At 24.9% G+C, this 26,173-nt stretch overlaps 5 protein-coding genes across 8 annotated transcripts; all 5 read left to right on the top strand.

Moving 5' to 3' along the window:
* Positions 1–688: 688 nt before the first annotated feature.
* Positions 689–5,042, top strand: LOC105434254 (zinc carboxypeptidase-like). Its single transcript, XM_089076831.1, has 7 exons — positions 689–1,026; positions 2,381–2,538; positions 2,937–3,452; positions 3,575–3,662; positions 3,804–4,006; positions 4,409–4,493; positions 4,725–5,042. The coding sequence occupies exons 2-7, from the start codon at positions 2,386–2,388 to the stop codon at positions 4,913–4,915; spliced, it is 1,236 nt and encodes a 411-aa protein (XP_088932957.1). The 5' UTR covers positions 689–1,026; positions 2,381–2,385; the 3' UTR covers positions 4,916–5,042.
* A 537-nt stretch (positions 5,043–5,579) lies between these two features.
* LOC105434253 (zinc carboxypeptidase-like) lies at positions 5,580–8,982 on the top strand. 3 transcript variants are annotated; one of them, XM_089076624.1, is made up of 7 exons: positions 5,580–5,982; positions 6,393–6,537; positions 6,879–7,391; positions 7,504–7,588; positions 7,660–7,856; positions 8,050–8,134; positions 8,362–8,982. In XM_089076624.1, the coding sequence occupies exons 2-7, from the start codon at positions 6,400–6,402 to the stop codon at positions 8,577–8,579; spliced, it is 1,236 nt and encodes a 411-aa protein (XP_088932750.1). In that variant the 5' UTR covers positions 5,580–5,982; positions 6,393–6,399; the 3' UTR covers positions 8,580–8,982. The 3 variants fall into 3 exon arrangements, with proteins under 3 accessions (XP_088932750.1, XP_088932751.1, XP_088932749.1); XM_089076625.1 differs by lacking the exon at positions 6,393–6,537 and having other exon boundaries at positions 5,581–5,982; XM_089076623.1 differs by having other exon boundaries at positions 5,581–6,537.
* Positions 8,983–10,123: 1,141 nt separating this feature from the next.
* On the top strand, positions 10,124–13,500 carry LOC105434216 (zinc carboxypeptidase-like). The gene is made up of 7 exons (XM_089076516.1): positions 10,124–10,317; positions 10,396–10,555; positions 10,852–11,364; positions 11,476–11,563; positions 11,727–11,929; positions 12,061–12,145; positions 12,852–13,500. Exons 2-7 carry the CDS (start codon positions 10,406–10,408, stop codon positions 13,046–13,048), a joined length of 1,236 nt encoding a protein of 411 aa, XP_088932642.1. The 5' UTR covers positions 10,124–10,317; positions 10,396–10,405; the 3' UTR covers positions 13,049–13,500.
* A 608-nt stretch (positions 13,501–14,108) lies between these two features.
* LOC105434215 (zinc carboxypeptidase-like) lies at positions 14,109–17,319 on the top strand. The gene is made up of 7 exons (XM_011649871.3): positions 14,109–14,196; positions 14,409–14,578; positions 15,113–15,628; positions 15,696–15,783; positions 15,978–16,180; positions 16,616–16,700; positions 16,931–17,319. The coding sequence occupies exons 2-7, from the start codon at positions 14,432–14,434 to the stop codon at positions 17,131–17,133; spliced, it is 1,242 nt and encodes a 413-aa protein (XP_011648173.2). The 5' UTR covers positions 14,109–14,196; positions 14,409–14,431; the 3' UTR covers positions 17,134–17,319.
* A 2,463-nt stretch (positions 17,320–19,782) lies between these two features.
* Positions 19,783–23,827, top strand: LOC105434214 (zinc carboxypeptidase-like). Of its 2 annotated transcripts, none has more exons than XM_011649870.2 (8): positions 19,783–19,907; positions 20,345–20,482; positions 21,311–21,468; positions 21,753–22,265; positions 22,359–22,446; positions 22,589–22,791; positions 23,007–23,091; positions 23,349–23,827. In XM_011649870.2, exons 3-8 carry the CDS (start codon positions 21,331–21,333, stop codon positions 23,555–23,557), a joined length of 1,236 nt encoding a protein of 411 aa, XP_011648172.2. In that variant the 5' UTR covers positions 19,783–19,907; positions 20,345–20,482; positions 21,311–21,330; the 3' UTR covers positions 23,558–23,827. The 2 variants fall into 2 exon arrangements, with proteins under 2 accessions (XP_011648172.2, XP_088932804.1); XM_089076678.1 differs by having other exon boundaries at positions 19,788–19,907; positions 20,390–20,482.
* The last annotated feature ends 2,346 nt before the right edge of the window (positions 23,828–26,173 follow it).

The following is a 26,173-nucleotide window of genomic DNA, read 5'->3' as shown; positions in this document are numbered from 1 at the left end:
TAGATTAAATTTTAATTATCAATTATTCCCACTTTCATCTGATCTGATTTTTTTTATTAGCATTATTTCATTATTTTTTAAGAATTTAAATTTTAGTTTGATTCTATGTAACAATAATTCAAAAAGCAAAACTTATTGTTACGTATTATACAAGATGTTTAATTAAATAAATAATATCATATAAGATGTTTAAAAAAATTAGAGAATTTTTTATATTATAATGTATTGTGAATTCATAAACAAAAACCAATGTGAAACTGTATGTTTGATATTGAAAAACAGAATGGGCTATGCTTCATGTGACAAATTGAAAACCCATACGAATTTATGTAATATATGAATATATACATGAAGAATATATACATAGTTTATATATACCTTATACATGAAATTTTTAATAATACTCTTAATTTCGCGAACTTACGTAATGAATATTTTTAATAACTTATATTCTTTGACATTTAATAACTTATATTCTTTGGCAATCTAATATAATCATCGGTTTAACTCATTACATACAGCGTAATTTTTTTCCAATTAATCTGAATGCATTTGTTTAATTAAAATGAATAAAACTATGCGAATGCTTTTGTCTCGGAATGTTAACAAATTAAGTTTTTTAATTAAATCAATTAAAATTTAGATCTTTGATAATAAAATTAGTTATTAATAATCAAATTGTTAGAGGATAATGATCTATATTTACACAAAAACTTTCTATATTTACAAATTTATTTTGTCCAATTTTATTAAATATACCGTTTATTAAAAGTTGAATAAGTTAGAAAGAATTAAAGACTCAGCGAAACATAGAGATATTTTGATCGCCATCAGATTACGCTAGTAAATATTATTGTTTAGGATTATATCGACTAAATCATGTTTCTCATTTTTATATAACTCATTTCCGAGACCAATTTGAATCAAATCGTTGGGGATTGTCATCGATTTCGGAGGTCTCCTTCGGACTCTTTCTATTAATTTTCATCTAGTGGAATCTTTATTTCTGAAAATTAATCATTTCTGGTAAATAATATTTGGATTTGTTTTAAATAGGTTTGATCATAATTACTCTCATATAATAAGAATTTTTAATTTAAAATTTTTAGAGAATTAAGTTTTTAAAGAACAGTATACATATATCTAATAATATATTTACATTAATATTACATTGACAATATTACATGTGACAATATTTATGCTATTATTAAATAGCTTTAATGTATTTAAAACCTACATTATGTATTTTTAAACTTACTAGTTTTACTTATGTTAATTTTACATAATATTTTACTATTTAAAACAATATCTGTTATCTGTTTATAATCTACTTTTTATATATGTAAAAAGAATATAATTATTGTGATATATATATATATATATATATATATATATATATATCGAGAGCATATGTTTACGAAATAATTTTTTTAATTTACCGCAAAATGATTCTTTATCTTTTTAATGTTAAATTTTAATGTGGTTTTTATGTAATATTTAAATAACGAAACGATAACGATAAATAAAGAAGTTCTTATTTCGTAATCGGCAAGTTGATTGCTTTAAAAAAGATAATTTCTGAATTAACGATTTAAATATTTAATTGATGATAACAACTTCAGGTCTGCACAAATACTTTATCTTTAATATTTTGAAATAGATGTAGTGTTTTGTATAAATTTTAGACATTATAGATAAATAATCAAAATGTGAAAATATGAAAATGTAAATGTAATATTCTATATAATTACATGTAATCATCACATTTATGTATTATATCGTAATTTAAAGATATTAAGTTATAATATTTGCGAAAAAATATAAAAATACGTACAAGAAAATTATGTAATTATATATAAAGTCTCATAAATATTCTTACATATTTTATTTGTTGCTTATTTTGTTTAAAAAGAAATAATTATGTCCGAATAAAAAAATGAGAATTATAAATAATCCGGAAAATAGGAAGCGATGAAAAAATTTTAGCACTTATCTTTTTATTCGAATATAAGCATTTACAAATTTATTGATAAAATGCTATTTTATATGCAATAAAATGTATATCATATGTTTTTATATATATATATATATATATATATATATATATATATATATATATTATATGATTGTTACGCTTGATATGTTTTTTTTACAACTTTTTACAACTACATCTTGTTATTTTTGAATCCTGATACATAAATTTGACAATATTAGATCTATTTTTAATGTCCAAAAATCTACATCTAATCTCATTTCAGGGTCAGATTAAAATATTTATTTTGTATATGTGTTATTGATAATTAATATAAAAGTGATACGTAATATTATAATCTCGAAGAATATTTACAATTAAATTATTACAAAATTTGTTTATATATAGTCATCATGTGGTGGATAATAATATTATGTGTCGTGGCCAAAAGTATACATGCAATTGACAAGGCTATTTACGAAAATTACAAGCTCTTTAGCGTGATTCCAAGAAACGAATCGCAATTAGACTTACTTAAATTGTTGAGAAATACTAATAACATTGGCGTAAGTAAAAATCATTTAGATAAACATATGCAGATATTTTCTTTGTACGCAGATACTTTTTTTTTTAATCAAAAAATAATATTATTTGATCATTTTTTTTAATAAAAAAATAATATTATTTGATCATTTGATCATATTATTTGATTTCATTTGATCATATTATTTCAGTTATATCAGTTAATATTCGGAATAGTAATAGTTATTCATATTTATATTGTTTTATATTTTAGCTTTCTAAAATTAATGAAAATCAATTTTATGGAAATATTTGAAACTTATTGATAAAATGCTAAAATTACACGTGAGAATATAATTAAAAAATATCTGATATAATTTCACAGTATACTTGAGATTAAATTTTAATTAAATGAAATTACGGAACTGAATTTTGTTTATAGGTTTCCTTCTGGAGAGAACCATCTGTAATGAATAGAGAAATAGATATTATGGTACCTCCGCACAAATTATCCGACTTATCTGAAATTTTAGGCAAGATCGGTGCACCTTATGATATCAAAATCCATAATATTCAGAAACTCATTGACAATACTATGCTTACAAATCAATCGAATGGTTTTGATTTTAAAAATTATCATACTCTCGAGGATATCTACGATTATTTGGAAAATCTAACCAAGTTATATCCCAAGAAAGTAGAGATTATCGTAGGTGGCACAACATTTGAAGGGCGCGAAATCAGAGGCGTAAAGGTAATTTTTCACGAAGAAAATCCCGGAGTTTTCATCGAGGGTGGTATTCATGCCAGAGAATGGATTGCGACGTCGACTGTCCTATATATTTTGGATCAGTTGCTGACTAGCAATGATAGTGAAGTGAGACGCATAGCTGAAAGTCATAATTGGTACATTTTTCCATCATTTAATCCGGATGGCTATGTATTCACGCATACTCAAGTAAGATTAATTTCGCACAGCAATATTACACAGCATCATTTAAAATTTTCATCATTTAAATTTAAATTATATCATTTAAATTTTTTGCACAAATAAGTTTTTTTTTTTTAATAATTGTTTAGGATCGACTATGGAAAAAAACTCTCAAACCGTCTAGTCCTTTCTGCATCGGGTCAGATCCTAATAGAAACTGGGGTTTCGAATGGAATAGTAAGTATTCGGAAAACAGAAGAGTGTAATAAAGAGTATAATACAGAAAAAGATTGTAAAACAAAAATCTAGATTATTTTGAGAGATGAAAAGTTTGTGAGATTAAAATTTATCTGTAATATTGTAATTTAATATTTTCAGCTAGCGGAACGAATAATGATCCATGCTCCGAAATGTATCCTGGAAGTAAGCCATTCTCCGAAATAGAGATGAAAAGTTTATCCGAATATATATGGTCCAATCTTGACAATTTCTACGTTTATATCGCGTTCCATAGCTTTTCGCAATTATTACTCTTTCCTTATGGCTACAGGGAAGAATGTATGTTCTTTCATGAAGATTTGGTAAGAAATCTTGAAAGGAAATGTTGAAAGAAAACGTTTTCTTTGAGAAGCATTTAATAAATAAAAAATGTAATAAAAAAAATAATTTAATAAAAAAAAAAAAAATAATGTTTTGGAAACTCAGATTACATAACTATTTTCATATTATCTATTTATGTTAATGAGATAATGCTGATTATATTTAATAAGCCTTTATTTTTATTCTATTACATATTTTTTTATATCATTATTATTTAATCGCATATCGCTTTAATTCTAAACATTGTTTTATATAACTTTTCGTATTAAATGCATTCTTTCTCTCTTTAAAATGCGAACTTCCATAAATTAAAATAACATATTGTTTACATTTAATATGATCAAGTATTGTAACAAAAATAAATATAACATTTATAATTTTAGTTTCGTGTAGGCCGGATAGCAATCGAAGCTCTTAAAAAGAGACATGGTACCCAATATGCAGTTGGATGTTTTAATGAACTCTACAGTATGTAAACGTTTAATTATTCAAAATACTCTATTATATTATATTTCTTGTTTATCTTGTAATATTAATAATAACGGTTTCATATAACATTTGTTTTTCATATATATATATATATATATATATATATATAAACACACATAAATGAGTATATATTTATTATTATATCTTATTAGGATAATTGCAGTTTAAAAGATATATTATGTACTTTTTATAAATAATATTAAATTCTAGGTGAATACAGTGGTAGTAGTACAGATTTCGTCGCTCTCTATAAAAACATTGTATTTACTTACGAGTTACGTGATAAAGGTAATTACGGTTTTTTGTTACCACCTGAGCAGATTATTCCAACTGGAGAGGAAACTTTAGATTCCCTCATGGCTTTACTTAATGAGATAATGGCATATTTCAATAGAAATTAAATATTAATTTTTGTTTAGATTGTTATCAATTATGTATTTTTATTTGGAAATGACAAGTATATTTATTACTTCAATTTGTAATTTATTGAATAAAAAATAAAGTTTAATATTTATATTTATTATATTATATTTAATGATGTAATATTTTGAATTTCCTGTGCTTCCGACATTACAGAGGAAATCATCTGTAACACCTATATCTGTATTTGAAAAAAATCAATCTATATATTTAATCTTTTAAAATGCTACTTCTGAATAACTTAACTAATTATTAAATATTACTTTAAATTTATTTATTTTATTATTCATGCACTTATAATCGATTATTTCTATTTGCAATATGTTTAAAAGCAATATTACTTACATAAGAATTTATAGATATGAAAATTACGTAAGAACTATTTTTTAGAAAGATATTTATAATATACTCACATATCATACATTTATATAACTAGAAAAACAAGCATGAACTTAATAGTTATTATACATATTATACATATTATACATATTAAATAATAAAATATATATTATTGCAAAAACATATTTTCTCAAAATACAATAATATATAGCGAGCACGGTTTACATCACTTTATCAATTGTTTATCGACTGTGAATTTGTTTTAAAAGCACTTCTTCCAGACATTCTAAATGCAGTATACACTAAAGAAATGTCGGTCAGTTAAAAAGAATTAAAATATTTTTTTTTAAGTAACGCACATTTCTTTGTATTCATAAAGACAAATGAAGGCATAATATTTCTGACTTTTTCGTTTTTTTTTTTCGACAACCGAACATATTTAAATTAAAGACTTTGTAAATAACAGTATTTTGAACGCGGGTAAGTTGCTTACATAAATATTGTTGTTTAAGATCGAACATGTTTCTTAATTATTGTAATTTAAATCATATAACTGTGAGCTATTAAAATCCAATCGTTAGATATTGTCATCGATTTCTAAAAAACGATACCAGTGTTTCATTTATTCTACAATACTGTCCGTCATCCCGTTTGTTCTCATCATTTATATACTTATTACTTCTGACAAATTATACAAGTATTTGTACAGGTATTTAACTAGATTTGATTTTATAATTAATTTTAATATAATGATTATTCTTAACATGCTCTTAATGTTCTCTTTAATTTTTTTAATATAATCACTTTTTATTTATTACATACTACCTGACTTTTTTTAAGTAATGTGAATATTAACGTACTACTACTAATCCGTAATTTAATTATAAAGAATAAAACGACAACGGTAGCTAGAAATATTTTTTTTTTTTTATTTTGAATTTAATGAGTCCATTTCCATGAAAAAGATAATTTATGAGTTAACAAATTAGGATACACATATTTAAAAATTAAATATGTATATGATAATAAGAAATATCGATAATCTAATCGTTCTGCAATATTTTTATATTGCAATAAGTTTGAAAAAATATTTATAAGAAATTTCTTTATATAACACAGAAACATTATGTGGAAGATAATAACGTTATTTACTATCGTGATGATGGTTATTGCTCAGAAAGCTATCTATAAAAATTATAAAGTTTTTCAAATTAACACGACGCAAAGAATTAAAAAACTACTTCAAACAAAAATAAACAACGGAGTGAGTAAATTTTTTAAAAGATATATAAACACTATAAAAATTCATACAATTTCTTCCTTGTTTTAAACAAAATTAAAGTATTAAAAAAATAAAATTAGTATCATATAAATTCAATAAAATCATATAAATTCAATAACCAAGATTCAAAATTAATTTCTTTATGTAATCGAACTTTATATAATCTACTCAACATTTATAAAATTGATTTTGCAAATATTTTAAATAAATAAGTACAATTTAATATGTAAAATTATAAATATAATTTAACCACGTGTATAACTTCTTGAAAATTAAAATTATATTTCAATTAATCAAAATTACTGTTGGAATATTGTTTATAGTATATTGTCTGGGAGTCATCGCACTTCTCGAACACGTCACTAGTCCTTATGGTAGTTCCTCACTATCTGCCGCAATTTTACAAATTATTAACCCAAATCGGGGTATCCTATCAGCTTCACATTGAGGACGTTCAAGCATTGATCGATCAAACAATGCCTCCTCATCAGTCATCATTTGATTTTAAAAGCTATCATACTCTGAAGACTATTTATAAAAATTTGGACGACCTGGCCAGCCAACATCCAGACAAAGTAAAGATTGTTGTAGGAGGCAAATCATACGAAGGCCGTCCGATCAAAGGTGTCAAGGTTTCATTTAAAGCCAATAACCCCGGAATCTTTCTCGAGGGTGGCATCCATGCCAGAGAATGGATCTCGCCGGCGACTGTCATGTACATTCTACATCAATTGCTGACTAGCAGCGATCCGGAGGTCAGAGCTTTGGCTGAGAGACACGATTGGTATATTTTCCCCTTATTCAATCCTGATGGATACGTATATACACATACCACGGTAAATCTTATCTAGTAATACTATCCTACATGTATCTAAATTACACGTACAGATTTGTATTTATATTTACGAATTCAAATTATGCACGCACTTAAATTTTTCTTACTTTCAGAACCGGCTATGGAGGAAGACTCGTAAACCACAAAATATCTTCTGCGTTGGTGCAGATCCGAACAGAAACTGGAACTACAAATGGAGTACGTTCTTGTCTTTTCTATGATAGAGTTCTATGATAATCAATAATATCATTGTGATTTTATACATTTAGATACCAATAATAGGCCGTGCTCCAATTCTTATGGTGGAAGTGAGCCGTTTTCCGAAATAGAAACAAAGAGCATGTCTGAATATATTGAATCTATTTCCGACAAATTCTATGCGTATATATCATTCCACAGTTTTAAACAATTGTTGATGTTTCCTTACGGCTATACGAAAAGACATATCGATAATCACGATGAATTGGTAGGATATTTTATTATAAAAAAGTATAAACATAGTTATTTAAAATATTTTGTATAACAAGAAAAAAAATGTCTTATAGTACATTACTTATTTTATCTCAACTTTATTATAATTATGATACAATATACAATATACAATATTGAATATTGACTACAATATACTCTATTGATAATTGAGTTATTTGTATTTTTAGGAGGCCATTGCTTTAAAAGCAGCTGTAGCTCTTAAGAAAAAATACGGAACTGAGTATCGGATTGGAAATATCGCCGAGACAATTTGTAAGAATAATATTATTTTTATTTTATTTGTAATCTTTATCATTTTCGTACAGTATTATATAATTATATAAAATTAAGTGACATAGTCAAATTTCTTATTAAAATTGTAAATTAAACGAAACTAATGTAAAATATCTTATTTTACATTATTAAATAGAAAGATAGAAATAGCTCTCTGTTTTATTTAATTTAGAATACAAATTTTTAAAGAACAAATTTTATTCTAGATTCGGCCTACGGAAATACTGTAGATTATATCAGAGGTACTTATGGCAAGCGTATCGTTTATTGTTATGAGTTGCGTGATCGTGGACATTACGGCTTTCTGTTGCCTCCCGATCAAATTATTCCTACTGGAGAAGAGACTCTAGACTCTCTTGTAGCCATATTTAAAGAAGCTAAAAGACTTAGAGTCTTAGAAAGAGTAAAAGATAATGAAAAATAAAAGAAAAAAAGATAATAGCATAATAGCACAATACAGAAGATAATAGATTATATAATATAATAATTATATTAGTGATATAATAATTGTTATTACAATATAATTATTTATTATATATCGGATTGTACATTGGATTATACAGGATGTATTAAAAGTCCAGGACTCCTTAAATATTTTAAAAAATAAGAATTTCCAAAAACAATATTTTATACAAAAATTGTAGAGTTTCAAAAGGATTACATAATTATTGATTTATTCACAAATGACGCTAACGGCAAAATTTTTTATAACGTTACTTTAAGATGGAACTTATTTTTTAATTTTTATTTAATTTATTTTATTTATTGTAATTATTTATTTGTTTAGATTAATTGTTTCAAATTTTAATTATAAAGAATGCTTTTAGTTGTTATTTATTTATTTATTTATTTTATTTATTTTATTATTTGATTGTTATCAGAGTTGGATAAGTTAATATTATGTTTTAACTAAATTAAATTAAAATTAATAGCTAAAAATTATAAGCTATAATTATAGCTTATAGCTAAATATTAATATTAATATTAGCTATAATTATAAAATTAATTTAGTTATGTTATATGAATAAAAAATTAACTCAGTTAAAAGTACTTAATTAACTTAAGTTAAATTAAAGATTAATTTTAAAAAACCATATTTATATTAAATTAGAATGTAATATTTAAAATTAAAATATTATATATAACAAGACAATATTATATATATTATATATAAATATTATATATAAATAACAATTACAATACGAATCATCAAATAATTTAATATTTTATTTATATATTAAATTTATATAAAATAACGAAGAAATATTGTTTTTCTATATGCGTTTTTTTACAATTTTTTCTTCTACATAAATAATTTTTTAACTTAGGAAAAAAGTTAATAAGTTATAGTTTATGTGTTTTAAAAATAACTAGTTTAAGTTTTAAGTTAATTAATTTATAATTAACTAAGTTAGATTATTTAGTTAGAGTATTAACTACATTAAAAGTTATTAACTTTTTAATTTTATTTTAGTTAACTTTTAATTTTTTAAGATGTTAACTTTGATTATTATGATTAACCAATACGACTAATGCAATAGATATAAAACAGTACTTTATAATTATTAGATTTAAAAAAATATAAAGATAAATAAACGAATTGTTTTATTAATCAAATATATATTCCGTATAATAAAACAAATATATACATTGTTTGTAGAAATAATAAATAAATAATAAGACGAAAAGGCACAACTGTAAAATTATATTATTTTATATTATTATATAAATAAATATAAATAACAATGACAATAATTTATTGATTTTCTTATACTTTATACTTAACAAGCATTTTCTATATTATATTAATAAAATAAATTGTAAAAAGAGGTAGAAAATTGCATGTGTTTGAATACCTGTAAATTAAATATTTCATACATCTAGCAATATTATGATAAGAAAATTATCACATATAAGATTGACGTGTACAAGTTGCAAATATATACACAGGTGTTGAATACAAGTGGCGAAATAAGAAAGTTATTTATAAAAGATACACATTCACATGAATGTATACTTAAATATAGTATACAATTCTACGTCAATACCTTGATAGCACAAATTAGTGTGATAATGCAACTTTGGTGCCGTGTGCAACTGCCTATTTAAATCAACGAATATCACAGAATCCGTAATTGCAGGTGCTTCTGTTTTACAGAAGGGTAAGTTAACTTTTTCCGAAAAGATTTTTACAGAATAAATTAATAACTAAAGTTGATATCTGTGTATTAAAATTAAAGGGCGATCATCATGTGGAAGATAATAATATTGTGCTCAGTCTTGGGCCTAGTGGCCGCCGAACAGGCTACTTTTGAAAACTTTAAAGTCTTCCGAGTTGCCACAACTACAAAAGAGCAAGTTGATTCACTCAATCAATTGACATACGATTCATCAGATGGAGTAAGTCTTCCAATTATAAAGATAACAAGTAAAGATAATTTATATAGCCTGTGCAAAAATCTTTTTAAAAATTCTTAATATTTAAGTTAGACATTTTAGCTAAAATTAAAAACAACCTTCTTTAAAATTGTGTAATATAATACAAATTTATAAAATTAGTATAAAGTTTTTCCCATAAATTTATTTAGCTGTTTGTAAAATAAAATTTAAAAAAGATAAAACTGACAATTATGTAATCAATTTTTTAGACTAATTGTATTGTTATTAGACTATACTGAATTAAACATTATGCACAGTTCAACTTCTGGAAGCTACCGAGTCTGAACAAACAGGCGGAAATTATGGTGGCTCCGCACAAACTGCCCGAATTCTACGAAATAATGACGAAACTCCAAATACCACATGAACTTTACATCAAGAATGTTCAGGAATTGATCGATCAAGCAGAACCAGCAACTGCAGCGATAGGATTCAATTTTAGAGCCTACCATCCTCTCGAGAGTATTTATAAAAATTTGGACGACCTGGCCAGCCAATATCCCGACAAAGTAAAAGTTGTTGTAGGAGGCAAATCATACGAAGGCCGTCCGATCAAAGGTGTCAAGGTTTCATTTAAAGCCAATAACCCCGGAATCTTTCTCGAGGGTGGCATTCATGCCAGAGAATGGATCTCGCCGGCGACTGTCATGTATATTCTGCATCAATTGCTGACTAGCAACGATCCGGAGGTCAGAGATTTGGCTGAGAGTCATGATTGGTACATCTTCCCCTCGTTTAATCCTGATGGATACGTATACACCCATACCAGAGTAAGCTTTGTTTCACAATATCATATGTTTATAATTGTCATGTATCATGTGTTTATAATTGTTAATTTATAATGCAAGATTAATTACATGAATATTTTAAATTTATTTTAGAATCGTATGTGGAGAAAAACACGTAAGCCATACGGAATCTTCTGTTACGGCAGTGACCCCAACAGAAACTGGGATTACCAGTGGAATGGTAAGAATTTGTATTATATTAACAGAAAATTGTAATAGCTAAAAATTAAATAATGTATAAACAGTTAGGATTATTTTAAGATCTTTGAGAAAAACTTAAAGATTTAAGATTAACTTTATTTCAACATATTATTTTGTAACAATACATAATTTGACATTGTTAGTTGTTGGCGCCAGTGATTCCCCATGCTCTGAGACCTTTGCTGGAAGTGCACCGTTTTCCGAAATTGAGACAAAGAGCATGTCTGAATATATTAGGTCTATTTCCAAAAATATCTATGCGTATATTGCGTTCCATAGCTACTCGCAACTATTGATGACACCATACGGTCATACAGAAGAACATCTTGATAACTATAATGATTTGGTGAGTAAATTTTATTGTAAAAATATTATATAACTTTGAGAAATTTATAATAAAATAATTATACATAAATCTCGATATTAAGTTAACAAATTAATTATTGCTTGTCTTACGTGATTTTTATAATTTTACAGAAAGCTATAGGCTTGAAATCAGCTGCAGCTCTTGCCAAGAGATATGGAACTAAATACCAAGTTGGAAATATTGCTGAGATAATCTGTAAGACAAAATTTCCTCTCTGTGTCTTTCTTATTCTCTCTAGCTTATATAAAGCTGTGCGAACTATTCGAATCGAATCAAAACTTATATGAAATTCGAATTTAAATTTTTATGATTCGGATTTAAATTGAAAATTTCAAGTTTAGGAATTTTAAATACAAATTATATGTATCGAAACAATCTTTATAAATTATATTTATCACTAAGAAAAATATAACGACTATGTTATTGAAATAAAATAAGAATATAATTCGTTTTATACACATGCGTGCATGATATTTTAACAATAATTATGTTGTTGATTAAAAATTATGTTTCAATTATGATTTGATTCAATTTGATTCGATTTGATTCGATTTGAATGAAATTTTATTAGTTTAATTCGAATTTGAAAAAGGAAGAGATTCGATCTGATTTAATTCATTGTTAATAATCTTTGATTTGCACATTTCTTATCTATCGTTAAAAAAGAATTTAATCAACATTACACTTAAATATATTATATATATTTATTAATTTTCTAAATAATTTATAAATTTATAAATTTATAAAATTTCTCTCTATTATTTAACAAATATAATAATTTGATATAATTTATGCAATTTGAATTTAAAATAATTTTTCATAAAAATTTAGTTTTTTAGACTTATTTTGTCTACTAGACATATTAGACATATTAAACATATTATTATAATATAATTTTCAGATCCAGCTTCTGGAGGTTCTATGGATTGGGTTAAAGGTACTTTTGGTATACCTATCGCCTATACTTATGAATTGCGCGATCAGGGTCGTTACGGTTTTGTATTGCCGCCTTCGCAAATTATCCCGACTGGACAAGAAACTCTGGACTCTCTTGTAGCCATGTTTAAAGGAGCAAAAGAACTTGGATACCCCAAATAATTAAAGTTAACTCCTTGTAAATAATATTATTGAATAATATTATTGTTTGACAATTTGTTAATTTTTCTTACAACACTGTGTAATCTATAATATAATAATAAATCTTGCCATTTTTGTTTTCAATTGCATACAATGAATTGAAACTTAAAGATTTGTAATTTTATTAATTAACATTACATTATAAATAATATAATATAATATAATATTTGTTGCGAATACTATCAATAATTTATTCTTATTTGGCATATTATTAATTTATTTCTTGATTTTATGATCAATTGTTATGAATAAATTTTTGATATTTTGATTCTAATTATATACAATATTTTGAATTTTATATGCCATGTTTGATATTTACAAAATTGTATATATATATCATTATCACAGAAAAAAATGCTAGCTTATGTTTTTTATTTTGAATTTAATCCAATTATTTGATTTATTCTTATTACCTGTTTAAATAAATTTTTTTTTTAATTCCACGTTTTATAATCTACAATTTTCTTTAGCGATACATTTAAGATATTGTCAGTTATACATACATAATATACATGTTGTACGTTATATAATATTTTTATAGTAATACAACATAATATATTACATATAGAAATAATTATGCGTTATAATTCTACAGTTGTAGAAATATAGAATATAGAATACAATATATCTGTATATAATTTTCCGGATGGCCAATTGTCAATAAGCTATCTCTCGAGTAATGAATCATTTATGAAAAAAACATCGCTTATGTAAAATATAAAATAGCACGCACTAATAAAAACTACAATTTTTTAAAACCGAAATTTTATATAATCGTAAAAATAGATACAGATTTAATAAATATTTAATGATGAATTTTTTATTTTTCTATTCTTGTCGCATAAATAATTTATTAGTAAAAGTTATAAATATAGGTAGATTCAAATTTAAGATAGTTAACCAAGTATACATATTTATAGTAAACAATGCATACTTATATAACAGAAAACCATCTGAGAACTAAATATAAAGACCTATTCTGACGTTTTGATAGCAGAATGACAAATTATTGTGATAGTGCATTTTTGGTGCCGTGTGAAATTCTGTATTTAAATACAATGAAACACTACAGTATCTGGTAATCACAAATATTACTATTTTGCGGTAAGGTAAGCTAGTTTTCTTTTAAACAATTCAAAAATAAAGAGAATTAAATGCAACATTATCCAATTAAAAATTTATTTATTTGTTTTAATTTATTTATTAATAATTTATGTATTAATAATCTAATTGTTTTCCAATGTAAATATTGGTACGATAAGAGAAATTTGCGATAAATATAATAATTAATGAAAAGTAATATCATAAATTAAAATTAAAGGGAAATATAGTGATGAAAACATAATGTGGAAGACGATAATATTACTTACGATAATTGGCCTGGTGACCGCCGAGAAGGCTACTTTTCACAATTATAAAGTCTTCAGAATTACTCCAATTACACAGACGCAAGTTGAACTACTGCATCGATTAATGGAGATTCCAAATGAAGTAAGTAAATTCTTCAAGCATAGATAATAATTAAATATAATGAAAATAATATTATAAAAATAAAGTAAAGATAAAAACTATGACTTTTTATTTATAAAAAGTCTGTTTCTTGAAAAATTATTTTAATCTAAATTGCATTCTAAAAATTAAAGTAGAAGAAGTATTGAATTTAAAATATCTTGTTCAAAACCAATATTTCATAATAAAAAAGATGCTGTAGATTTAAATTTTGTAAATATATGTATTGTTTAAAACTAACATACTTAAATTTTGAAAAAGACACACGATAATAGTTGTTTTGAAATTAAATATCTTCTTCTGTAAATTATATTAATTTGTAGAATTAGTTTTATGAAACATGTAGAATGTACTTTGAGTTTTACAAATAATTTTTATACGTATGTAATTTATTTATTAAATATTAGAAATTGAGAGCAAAATTGAGAGCAAAATTGACTTATATAAACCATTTTTAAAATTGAAATTAGATTGTTATTAAATATCAAATATAAAAATCAAATATATTATTTACAGTTTACTTTTTGGAAAGAACCAACGTCTGTAAACACAGAAGCGGATCTTATGGTAGCCCCGCATAAGCTGTCTACATTTTACGAAATAATATCTCGGATTAAAGCACCTCACAAAGTTTATATTGAGGATGTTCAGGCATTAGTCGATCGAACGACATTCGCAAATCAGACGGCGTCATTCGATTTTTATAATTATCACTCTCTTTGGGAGATTTATAAAAATCTGGATAAGCTGGCCATAAAATATCCTAATAAAGTAAAAGTCATCGTAGGTGGCAAAACATCCGAGGGACGTGAGATCAAAGGCGTCAAAATTTCCTTTAATGCAAGCAATCCCGGAATCTTCATCGAGGGGGGTAATCATGCTAGGGAGTGGATCTCCCCAGCGACTGTCATGTATATCTTGCATGAGTTGTTGACCAGCACGGATCGGGACGTTATTTCATTGGCTATAAGTCACGATTGGTACATCTTTCCTGTATTTAATCCCGATGGATACGTGTATACACATACTACAGTAAGCCATCTTTTATAATACGTAGCACGTTATTTATTAATTTATAATTTTTTTAACTACTTCTTAGAATCGTATGTGGAGAAAGACACGTGAGCTGCATGGATTATTCTGCAGAGGTACCGATCCCAATAGAAATTGGGGCTATAAATGGAATCGTAAGTACTCGTAATTTTTTCTTAAGAAAATTATAAAAACTAAAAAAGAAGCTATTTATTAAAAATATATATAATGCTAAAAATTGCTAAGAACGTAGTAAAAATGAAGAGTTTAATTAAGTGCAATTAATTTAATATTTGTTATACATTTTCGTTAATATTATTATATTTCGTTAATATTATTATATTTATAGGAAGAGGTTCCAGCATGTTTCAATGTTCTGAAACTTATGCCGGAAATGCACCGTTCTCCGCTATAGAAACAAGAACCATGTCCGAATACATTAGATCCATTTCTGACAAATTCTACGCGTACATCTCATTCCACAGTTATTCACAGCTTTTGATGTTCCCTTATGGTTACACAACAGCACATCTTGAAAACTATGAGGATTTGGTAAATATTTTTGAAAAAAATATCTTGTTAAAAATATGTTGTTTTTGAAAAATTATGATATCAAATCTGAATATTAATGTATTTGAATATTAAGTCAAAAACAAGTGAAACAATTAACATTTTGAAACAATTAACATTTTTTTTGTACTACTACGATTATACTGTACTTATTAGCTTTGTGCAACTTATCATTTAAAATATAAATTAATGAAAAAATAATTATATAGTAATAAAGAAATCTATTTTAGTAACATACATATTTAATAACTTAGTTATTTAGTAATATTTAGTAAAAGTAAATCAAATAATTGATCAGATTCTTTAATGATTTAAATTTGTAGCTGGTAAATTGTTATTATCTTTGTTATTACCTTTGTTATTATCTATTGTTATTATTTTATTTTGCAATCTATAATATAATCTTTATGATTTCAGTATGACATCGCGGCGAAATCAGTTGCAGCTCTTAAAAAGAGATACGGAACTGAATATCGTTACGGAGATATTGCTGAAACAATTTGTAAGTGGAGAAATTTTAATTTATTAAATATTTATAAATATTTTATCTCCTCCCTCTCTTTTTATCTTTGTTCTTGAATTACTATGTTTTTTAAGCTATTAATTTGGTCTACTACATTTAAAAATTTCTTTTATTTTTGAACTATAATTTACAAAATTGATATTGTTGTGATATTAATTACAATATTAAAATAATTATTTATAAAGATAGTCTTTTAAAATTATTTTCAGATGTGGCTACTGGAAGTACTGCGGATTATGTCAAAGGTGTTTGTCGAACACCTATCGTCTACGTTTACGAGTTACGTGATCAAGGACGTTATGGCTTTTTGTTGCCTCCTGAGCAAATTATTCCGACTGGAGAAGAAACTCTAAACTCTCTTGTAGCTATGTTTAAAGAAGCAAAGGCTCATGGATATCCGAAAAGTGATTAAAAGTGATTAAAAATAATTAAAATAGAAAAATTAAAAAGATATTAAGACAATTAAAATTTGAAAAATAGTAAAAAAAAGTCAATAAACTATTTTTAATAAATAATTTGATAATTTTTCTTTTAATGTTGTGTACTTTATAATTTATAATTTTGAACATTAGAAATAATAAATACTTTATTAATAGAATTATACTTTATAAATAGAATAATAAATACTTTATTTTTATATGATGTTATAAAGAAAAGATTCAAAAGATTTCCAATTTCATTAATTATTATTGAACTATAAATAATGTCGATGTCAATAACACTATTGATAGTGTTATTGATAATTTATTCTGATATATTAAAATATTTATTTTGCTACTTTATTGACTATTATTAAATTTTAACATTAAATATGCACAATGTTCCACTTGATAAACAAAACAATAAATGTACAGGAGAGACATTAATCTTATAAAATGCAACAACGTTTTAAGTTAACATCAAGTCGATTTTCATAATATTATATACACATACACACACACACACACACACACACACACACACACACACACACACACACACACACACACACACACACACACACACACACACACACACACATATATATATACTAGCAAATTGTATATATATTGTATATAATAATTATATAATAATTATATAACAATTGTGGAAGAACAGTCAATACAATCAATTTTTAAAATAAGAACATGATCTGTGTAATTTTGTAATCTCATAATGTCGAAGACAATAAATATATGCAGTCATCGGTTTTCTAATGGCTTTAGATAAGTTACAAGATCTTCAGAATTATTTTAATTACAAGACGTAGTTGATCGATATTTTTTTATAAAGTCTACAAACATATATTAAAACATACAGTGAAGAAGAGAAAAATTTATAGAACTGCAATTAAAAAAAAAGAAACATTAAAGTATTGTAATAAGAGAAAGAGAGAGTATTGTAAAAAGAGAAAGAGAGAAAACTATATAGAACTTCGTACGCAGGATTTCCTCATTTCGCGGATTTATCTTTATTCTTCTATATTTGCGGTTATACAATAATGAGAGCTCATAAGTGCAGAATTTTTTATCATTCAATTGAGATTAGCGCTAATAGATTAGAAACAGCCTTTTTATCATAACGCTTAAACAACATTCTATTTCAGAATCTTAATAAAAATAATTATACGATAATAAAACGTTACTACCATATGCAATTGCGTACATAAAATAGTATAGAGAATTTATATTTGCAAATGTGTTTCCATTATAAAAAGATAAGGTTATTTTTAAAATACATGATGATTCCTAACTATGATAAATAAGCAACTCTGATAAAATCTTTTGAGACACTTTTATTATTTCCTTCAGAATTGTATTTTGGTTTGTGTTTATATTACATCGTGCAAAATAAAATATTTTCAATTTTTGGAAATCCTAAATGGATGCTTTTTGGAATTAAAAAATAAAATAAAGCTTTTTTTAGGATATTTTATACCTGATAAATAATAATATTTTTCAAAATATTGAAAAATGTGATATTTTTTGATACACAAATGTGATACAATCTGATATTTTTTTCGTTGATGTTTTCGTAATAAAAAAAAGTTATTTTAATTTTTTTTCTTGTAATATAAAATAATATTTCAAAGGAAACTTGGAATTGAAATTAAGGCATTTAGTTTGTACTCGTGAAAAGCATTTTTGTAAATACTTTTGTGTAACTCGATGACAAAATATTAAAATTTGAAACAGTTTGACTGAGAGCTATTTTCTGGTAAGATTTATGCGAGATTGTAAATTGATTAATTACTATTAAATTCTTCGCAATGTTTCGAATTTTTTATATTATGCTTTATGTAAATAAAATTATATATATATATATATAAAATAAAATTTTATATATTTAATCATCACAGAAGAATTCCAGCTTATATTTTCAATTGTAAATTTTAGCTGTTTATTTTAATTATTAATTATTTGTTTATTTAGATAAATTTTTCATGATTTTTTATGGTGGTCATTTTGAATTGTATGTAAACAATTTTATATATCTTATAACATACAGACATACAAAGATTATGTATAATTATACGTATAAAAAATCAAAATTATGTGACGAAGAGATTGGATTGTCGCGGATAGGAAGCTGAATGATAGTCGAATGATTTTATACATTGTAACTTACGTGCGCAGAGTTTTTAAGGCCGCGTGTGAGGTTTTTAAGTTGGCGAATGTATGTTGCGGCTAATGTGAATACGGACTATCGGCTGCATTTCAAACAGCAACGTTCTAAAAAATAACAAAGAAAATATATATATATATATATATTAATTATATATATATAATTATATATATATATATATATATATATATATATAATTTTCTTATCTTAAAAACTAATGTACTTTGTATTTTTACAGTTACACGTAAAATTATCATAATTTTTATAATTATATATACATATATATTCGTCAATCTCAAAACCTCACACGCGGTCTCAAAAACTTTGCGTATGTAAGTCATATATACATATATATATGTACATATAATTATAAAAATTACGATAATTTTATGTATAACAATTGTAAAAATACAAAGTACAATCATTAGTTTTCAAGATAAGAAAATTATATATATATATTTTCTTCGTTATTTTTTAGAACGTTGCTGTTTGAAATGCAGCCGATAGTCCGTGTTTATATCAGCCGCAACATACATTCATCAACCTAAAAACCTTACACGCGGCCTCAAAAACCCTGCGCACGTAAGTCACGACAAAATCATTCGACTATCATTCAGCTTCCTATTCGCGACAATCTCTTCGTCACACAATTTTGATTTTTTGTATCAAAATAACGCCGAAATTTCGTTTCCATTTTTGAAGAATCTAATTTTCGTGCAACGTCCGTTTGTACAACAAAAGATTTCCGTTTAAAATTTTCCAAAAACCGAGCTTGTAAAAACAAAACTTAAGCATGCAGTCTTACTCTTTTTGAGTCGCACAAGATAATTCGGGCACTTTACTTCGCGATTACAGTTAACAATTCTTTTAAGTCTTACAAAATGAGAAATTGCAACATTTATGTATAGGCACTCATTGTGTCTTATGTCGATAAATAACTGAACATTCATATTATATCCTAATCTAAAATCAGATTTATATATATAATTCTTATAATAAATATTGTAAATATGTTATAGTGTTGACCAATTGAATTTTGTATCTGATTCTGTTTTTTTTGCGAGTGGTGTGTCGCGACGGACCTTTTCTTCAATTTGTTCACTTTTAAACAATCAATTTGCCGAGATAAGACGTCCGTCACATAGTGCATGAAGAAGGTATTACTCATATAAAAAATATACATATACATATGCATCAGGGAAAATTATAATTTTTGAAAATATAAAATTTTGTGTAACCATACAAATAAAATTTATCAACATTTAATGATAATATTTCTTATTTATTCGTTCTTCGTCGCGTTAATATTTATAAATATTTTCTCCAAATTTATTTAAAATTAAATTTACATTAAAAAATTAATAAGTTAAGAAAATATATAATATACTTCCGTATAAATAACTTTATGACTACTTTTATTACTATTATTAGTATTATTATAATTATTATTATTAATGTCACTCTTGCAAATAGAATATTTAGATAAATTTTTAAATCTATTTAAATAAAATATTTTATAATCTTAGCAATATTTTTAACATGACAAGAAAATTATTTTAAGATTTATGTGCATAAATAGATAAGATATAAGACCTAATAGAAAAATATTTATATTTATATTGTTTATTGTTTAGAATAATGAAAAAAATACAAGACAATTAATAAATATGAAAATTAACTCCGACATTTTGATAATAGGATGACATATTATTGTGATGACAACTTTAGTATCGTGTGAAATTTTATACTTGAACAATAAACATCACAATATTAGTAATTACAAATATTTCTATCTCATGAAAAGATAAATTGATTTAGTTAAAAAAATTCAAAATTTAAATTATAAAAACAGAATATCTTGATTAATAATCTACTTTTTAAGAAATACAAATGTAAAGGAAAATTAGAAAAATTTCTAATAATTGTAATAATCGTATATCAATAATAAAATGAATTATATGTGGCATAATATATTAAAATTAAAGGGAATAATTACGGAAACATAATGTGGAAGACAATAATATTGTGTGCAATTGTCAACTTGATAATTGCCGAGAATTTTCGCAACTACAAAGTCTTCAGAATAACTCCAACTACAAAGGCACAAGTTGAATTATTATACCAGTTGAGCGAAAATCACGACGTTAGTAAACTTTCTAAGTATAAATAAATAATAATTAAAAATAGTAGAAAACAAATTATAAAAATAAAATAGAGATGAAGATAGATATATTCTGTTGATTTACATAATATAATAGGAATTTACAAAATTATAGCTTTACCAGCGCATTTATGAAATAATATTTAAAATTAAAAATATATATATAATAAACTTACAAATAATAAGTTTTACTTTTAATATTAATTTAATTTTTAATATTAAAATTAAATTATTATTAAGCATATAAAATTGAATGTTATTTACAGTTTACTTTCTGGAAAGAACCTTTTGTAAACATGCAAGCAGATCTTATGGTAGCCTCGCATAAATTGTCAATGTTCAACAGAATAATGGACGAGTCTAAAATATCCTATAAAGTTTTTATTGAGGACGTTCAGATACTGATCGATCGAACAATACCCGTAAATCAGTCAACTTCGTTCAATTTTACAAGTTACCATACTCTCGATGAAATTTATACAAACTTCGATGATCTGGCTGAACAGTATCCTGACAAAGTAGAGGTTGTTGTAGCCGGCCCAACTTATGAAAGACGTCAGATTAAAGGTGTCAAAGTTTCCTTTAAACCTGATAATCCCGGAGTCTTTATCGAGGGTGGCATCCATGCTAACGAATGGATATCGCCGGCAACTACCATGTATGTTTTGCATCAACTTTTAACCAGCAATGATCCGGATATTAGAGAGCTCGCAGAGAGGCATAATTGGTATATATTTCCCGTATTCAATCCGGATGGATATGTATACACGCATACTACCGTAAATATTTATTTTATAGTATTACATGACACATGTATACTAATTTATAAATTATAATCACGAACGAAACCATTTTTTTTTAACCATTTCCAGGATCGATTATGGAGAAAGACACGTGAGCCGCATTTTCCAATGTGCACAGGTACCGATCTCAATAGGAACTGGGGCTACAAGTGGAATAGTAAGCACTTTTTTGCCTTTCCAGCAGAAAATTACAATCGAAAGTTATTAAAAAAAATCAATATTAAATTTTAAGAACTGTCAAGAGTCTAGTCTGATGTTTATAATATAATTGTATCTTGATTACAATATTATGTTCGTAGGTGGTGGCGCCAGTAATTTCTCATGTTCCGAAATGTACGCTGGAAGTGGACCATTTTCTACTACAGAAGCGATGACAATGTCTAATTATATTAATTCCATTTCTAACAAATTTTATGCGTATATCGTGTTCCATTGTTATGCACAGGTTTTGATGTTTCCTTATGCTTACACAACAAAGAAGATCAAAAATTATGATGAAATGGTGAGTAATTTTAATTATATTAGTAAAGAAATATTAATTTACTCTACATGTCAATAAGACCGAATTAATTGTAATTAAAATTCCTTAAAAGTATTATAAAAGTAGTATAATAGATTTTTATAGATCTATTCTATATCTTATCTATGAATCTTATTCTATAATTATTAGTAAAACTAATTGCTTTATAAAAGAGTTTATAATTTATAAAATTTCAGTATGACATCGCTTCAAAAGCAAGTGCGTCTCTTAAAAAGAGATATGGAACTGAGTATCAGGTTGGAAGTATTGCCGAGAAAGCTTGTAAGTAAAAAAGATTTTCATTTATTTCATTCTCTCTCTCTCGCTTTTTCTTATTTATTTATTTGCACGTTATCTGTCTCTCACTTTCACTTTCATTATATTCTTTAACATTTTTAATTAGCTTTATTTACCACATTTTTAAGAATCTCTTTCTTTCTATTATTTTAAAATCTAATTTACAAGTATTATAACATTATATTACGATATTAAAATAAAAATATTATTTTTTAAATTTAGTTTTGTAAACTTATTTTTAGACATATCTAGTGGCTGTACTTCGGATTATATGACAGACGTGTTAAATAAAATTGATTTCGTTTATGAGTTGCGTGATCAAGGTACTTATGGTTACTTGTTGCCTCCTGAGCAGATTATCCCAACTGGACAAGAGACCATGGACTCTCTTATAACCTTGTTTAAAGAAGTAAAAGCACGTGGATATCCCAAAAATAAAATTGAAGCTTAATAAATTTATTGCACAGTTTTATGAGTAATATTCTTTTAATATATTTTTATTAAACTAAATAATTTGTTATTATTATCTTGATTGATAACATTAAATTTTGCTAGATTGCTAGGTTTCCTAGATTTTATGCATTATGCGCAACAAAAAAATACTAGCAGCTTTAATGTCTATTTACTTAATTTTATATAATAATAATAATAATAAAATATATGATTGTTTAAAAGTGAATAATGTCGCGTGCATTTTATATTGTGAATAGAAAAAAATAAATATCTACATTTATATGACAAAGTTATAAACAAAGTATGACCGTGAAAATAATTGATTATTTAAATCAATTATTATTTACTTCAAATATTTATCTTATATCAATTGTTTTCAAATATCTGTAATACATTTAAAAGCGATATTGTTAGATGATATCAATAAGTACATATAATTAAAATATCTTATATATATATATATATATATATATATATATATAAAATATATATAAAATTAACAAAATATATTACTGTTAACAAAATATAAAACTATACTGTGTGTACCTTCTTTAAAACAACAATAAATCTTTTAACTCAAAATAAGCATAGATTTGCAATAGTTATTCACTGTTAATATGTTCTGACTACAAAATAGCATAGAAGAGACAAGGCGGTCATGAGATAGATATAGAGTGGTGAGATGTCATAATATTTCATATACTTTGTATTAAATTCTAACAACTGTTGAAATTATTTTATTTATTTAGATTGAAGATTTTTGTTTCAGTTTATTTAGAATTGTAAAACAATTATTAGTCATCAGTGTTCACTGCGTTTTTATAAAAACTGAATTTCAGTTTTGAAAGTAGTAGAAATTATTTATTTGGTTACAGGTGTATACTCTTTACGTAATTATTGCAATTTTGAAAAATATGTTAATTATATTAATTTTATAACTATAAACTATTTTGAAGGCCTCGAATGTGGCTTTCCAATATATAATATATGTAGTAATATGTATATGTATTCGACATATAAAATTATATATGGGAAATCCCCATTTACATTGCAATTGTTGCGTTATAATTCACTAACATATTTATATAACACTTTTGTATCTATTTATTAGTTTTTTTTGTAAAACTCCTCTAATGGGATCACAAAGTCGCAAAAGCGATCGTAACATTATTTGCGACGGCTAATCAAAAGCTAATTGATTGCCACGATTAATATTATGACCGCTTTTATCATTTTACGATTGTAGACGTTGTATAATACTTATTAATGCAGCAAAGCAATTATTTTGTGATGTGTAATTAACTTGTGACTTGTAAGAATCATATCATATTAGTATCTATTGAGTTATTTTAAGAAAAGAAAATGATATTCCATTGCCCCCCTTCTTTTTTCTAAGAGAGAGAAAAATAAGATGAAAAATAAGATTTCTTTATTAGTTTGTAACTATTCTTTATTAGTATACTCTTTACGTAATTATTTGTAACTATTAAATTACATTTCTTTTTACTAATATAAATTGGTAAAAAGTTTTATTTTCAGTTCAAGTTTATTAATTTATTTGAAACTTTAGCTTGTTATCTAAGAATAAATTGCCGGATATGTATGATGCATAAAATGTTGCTAATTTATGCTATTTGCTCGATATCAATTTATATCTTTATATAAAAAAGTGATTTAGGTTTGCTAATTATCTTCGTCAGATTTTTCATTTTGTTATCATAGATATGTGTTTTTCACATTGTCAAGTTTACTTATGCATCTTACACGTCACGATTTTTTATATCCTACTTTAACGTATAAATAAGATGATTATTTAGTCGATTAATCAATATCTCAAGAGTTAGTATGAAAATAGAAGAAACAATGGATCGACTAAGCTATATTGTAATGTGTATCAATATTGAACGCACTGATGTGCGTTCTCGCGGAAGAGCTTTATTCCGATAAATTTGACGATATTGAGATAATGGATATCCTCCAGAACGATGCACCGCAAAATGAATATTACAATTGTTTCGTGAACACAGGACCATGTGTGACAGATGCTCAGAAGTATTTTAGAAGTATATCTATGCACATGTTTTAATTAATTTATGTATCACGAGTTAGTGTTTACAGTAAACTGTTTGACCAGAAATAAAATGTTTCTTAATATTAATGTCTAAATGCCATTTAAAGTGATAATATTGAAATATTGAAAATAAGAAACTTTTGTTGATAAGTATGAATAAAAAAATAACAAAATAATTATTCGTTAATTTCAAATAAGTAAGTTTTATTTTAAATCGGGAAATTTAAGATAAATTTCAGATAAATTATTTTAAAGATAAAGAAATTATGATAATAATATATTTTAAACTTATCTTACTTAAGAAGGAATTTAAATTAAATTATACAAAAATTTTAAGTTAATATTATAGAATATGTATACGTATATATATGTAAGAAATTACATATTACTTAATAAGTAAATATTTTTATATCATTGATTTTCAAATATTTTTATATTTCTAAAAATATAACGAACGAAAATTTTGCTTATTATATAAATATTATTTATTAAAAGCAAGATAGCTATTAATTTATTAGACATTTTTCACTTCAAACTTGATTT

This window comes from Pogonomyrmex barbatus, unplaced genomic scaffold (genome assembly GCF_055798465.1).
Source record: "Pogonomyrmex barbatus isolate J1 unplaced genomic scaffold, ASM5579846v1 scaffold2, whole genome shotgun sequence".
Lineage (NCBI taxonomy): Eukaryota > Metazoa > Arthropoda > Insecta > Hymenoptera > Formicidae > Pogonomyrmex > Pogonomyrmex barbatus.
Note: the sequence above shows the minus strand (reverse complement) of the source record. Positions and strands in the feature narration are given on the sequence as shown.

What these genes read in the sequence shown, in the direction of transcription:
- LOC105434253 (XM_089076624.1), top strand. Translation starts at nt 6,400, where the DNA reads ATGTGGAAGATAATAACGTTATTTACTATCGTGATGATGGTTATTGCT. An exon ending in ACGTATATACACATACCACG is followed by an intron (nt 7,392 to 7,503) that starts GTAAATCTTATC and finishes TCTTACTTTCAG; the next exon opens with AACCGGCTATGGAGGAAGAC. An exon ending in AAATATCGCCGAGACAATTT is followed by an intron (nt 8,135 to 8,361) that starts GTAAGAATAATA and finishes ATTTTATTCTAG; the next exon opens with ATTCGGCCTACGGAAATACT.
- LOC105434214 (XM_011649870.2), top strand. Translation starts at nt 21,331, where the DNA reads ATGTGGAAGACAATAATATTGTGTGCAATTGTCAACTTGATAATTGCC. An exon ending in ATGTATACACGCATACTACC is followed by an intron (nt 22,266 to 22,358) that starts GTAAATATTTAT and finishes AACCATTTCCAG; the next exon opens with GATCGATTATGGAGAAAGAC. An exon ending in TCAAAAATTATGATGAAATG is followed by an intron (nt 22,792 to 23,006) that starts GTGAGTAATTTT and finishes ATAAAATTTCAG; the next exon opens with TATGACATCGCTTCAAAAGC.
- LOC105434216 (XM_089076516.1), top strand. Translation starts at nt 10,406, where the DNA reads ATGTGGAAGATAATAATATTGTGCTCAGTCTTGGGCCTAGTGGCCGCC. An exon ending in ACGTATACACCCATACCAGA is followed by an intron (nt 11,365 to 11,475) that starts GTAAGCTTTGTT and finishes AATTTATTTTAG; the next exon opens with AATCGTATGTGGAGAAAAAC. An exon ending in TTGATAACTATAATGATTTG is followed by an intron (nt 11,930 to 12,060) that starts GTGAGTAAATTT and finishes ATAATTTTACAG; the next exon opens with AAAGCTATAGGCTTGAAATC.
- LOC105434215 (XM_011649871.3), top strand. Translation starts at nt 14,432, where the DNA reads ATGTGGAAGACGATAATATTACTTACGATAATTGGCCTGGTGACCGCC. An exon ending in ACGTGTATACACATACTACA is followed by an intron (nt 15,629 to 15,695) that starts GTAAGCCATCTT and finishes ACTACTTCTTAG; the next exon opens with AATCGTATGTGGAGAAAGAC. An exon ending in TTGGGGCTATAAATGGAATC is followed by an intron (nt 15,784 to 15,977) that starts GTAAGTACTCGT and finishes TTATATTTATAG; the next exon opens with GAAGAGGTTCCAGCATGTTT.
- LOC105434254 (XM_089076831.1), top strand. Translation starts at nt 2,386, where the DNA reads ATGTGGTGGATAATAATATTATGTGTCGTGGCCAAAAGTATACATGCA. An exon ending in CTGGGGTTTCGAATGGAATA is followed by an intron (nt 3,663 to 3,803) that starts GTAAGTATTCGG and finishes TAATATTTTCAG; the next exon opens with CTAGCGGAACGAATAATGAT. An exon ending in TGTTCTTTCATGAAGATTTG is followed by an intron (nt 4,007 to 4,408) that starts GTAAGAAATCTT and finishes TTATAATTTTAG; the next exon opens with TTTCGTGTAGGCCGGATAGC.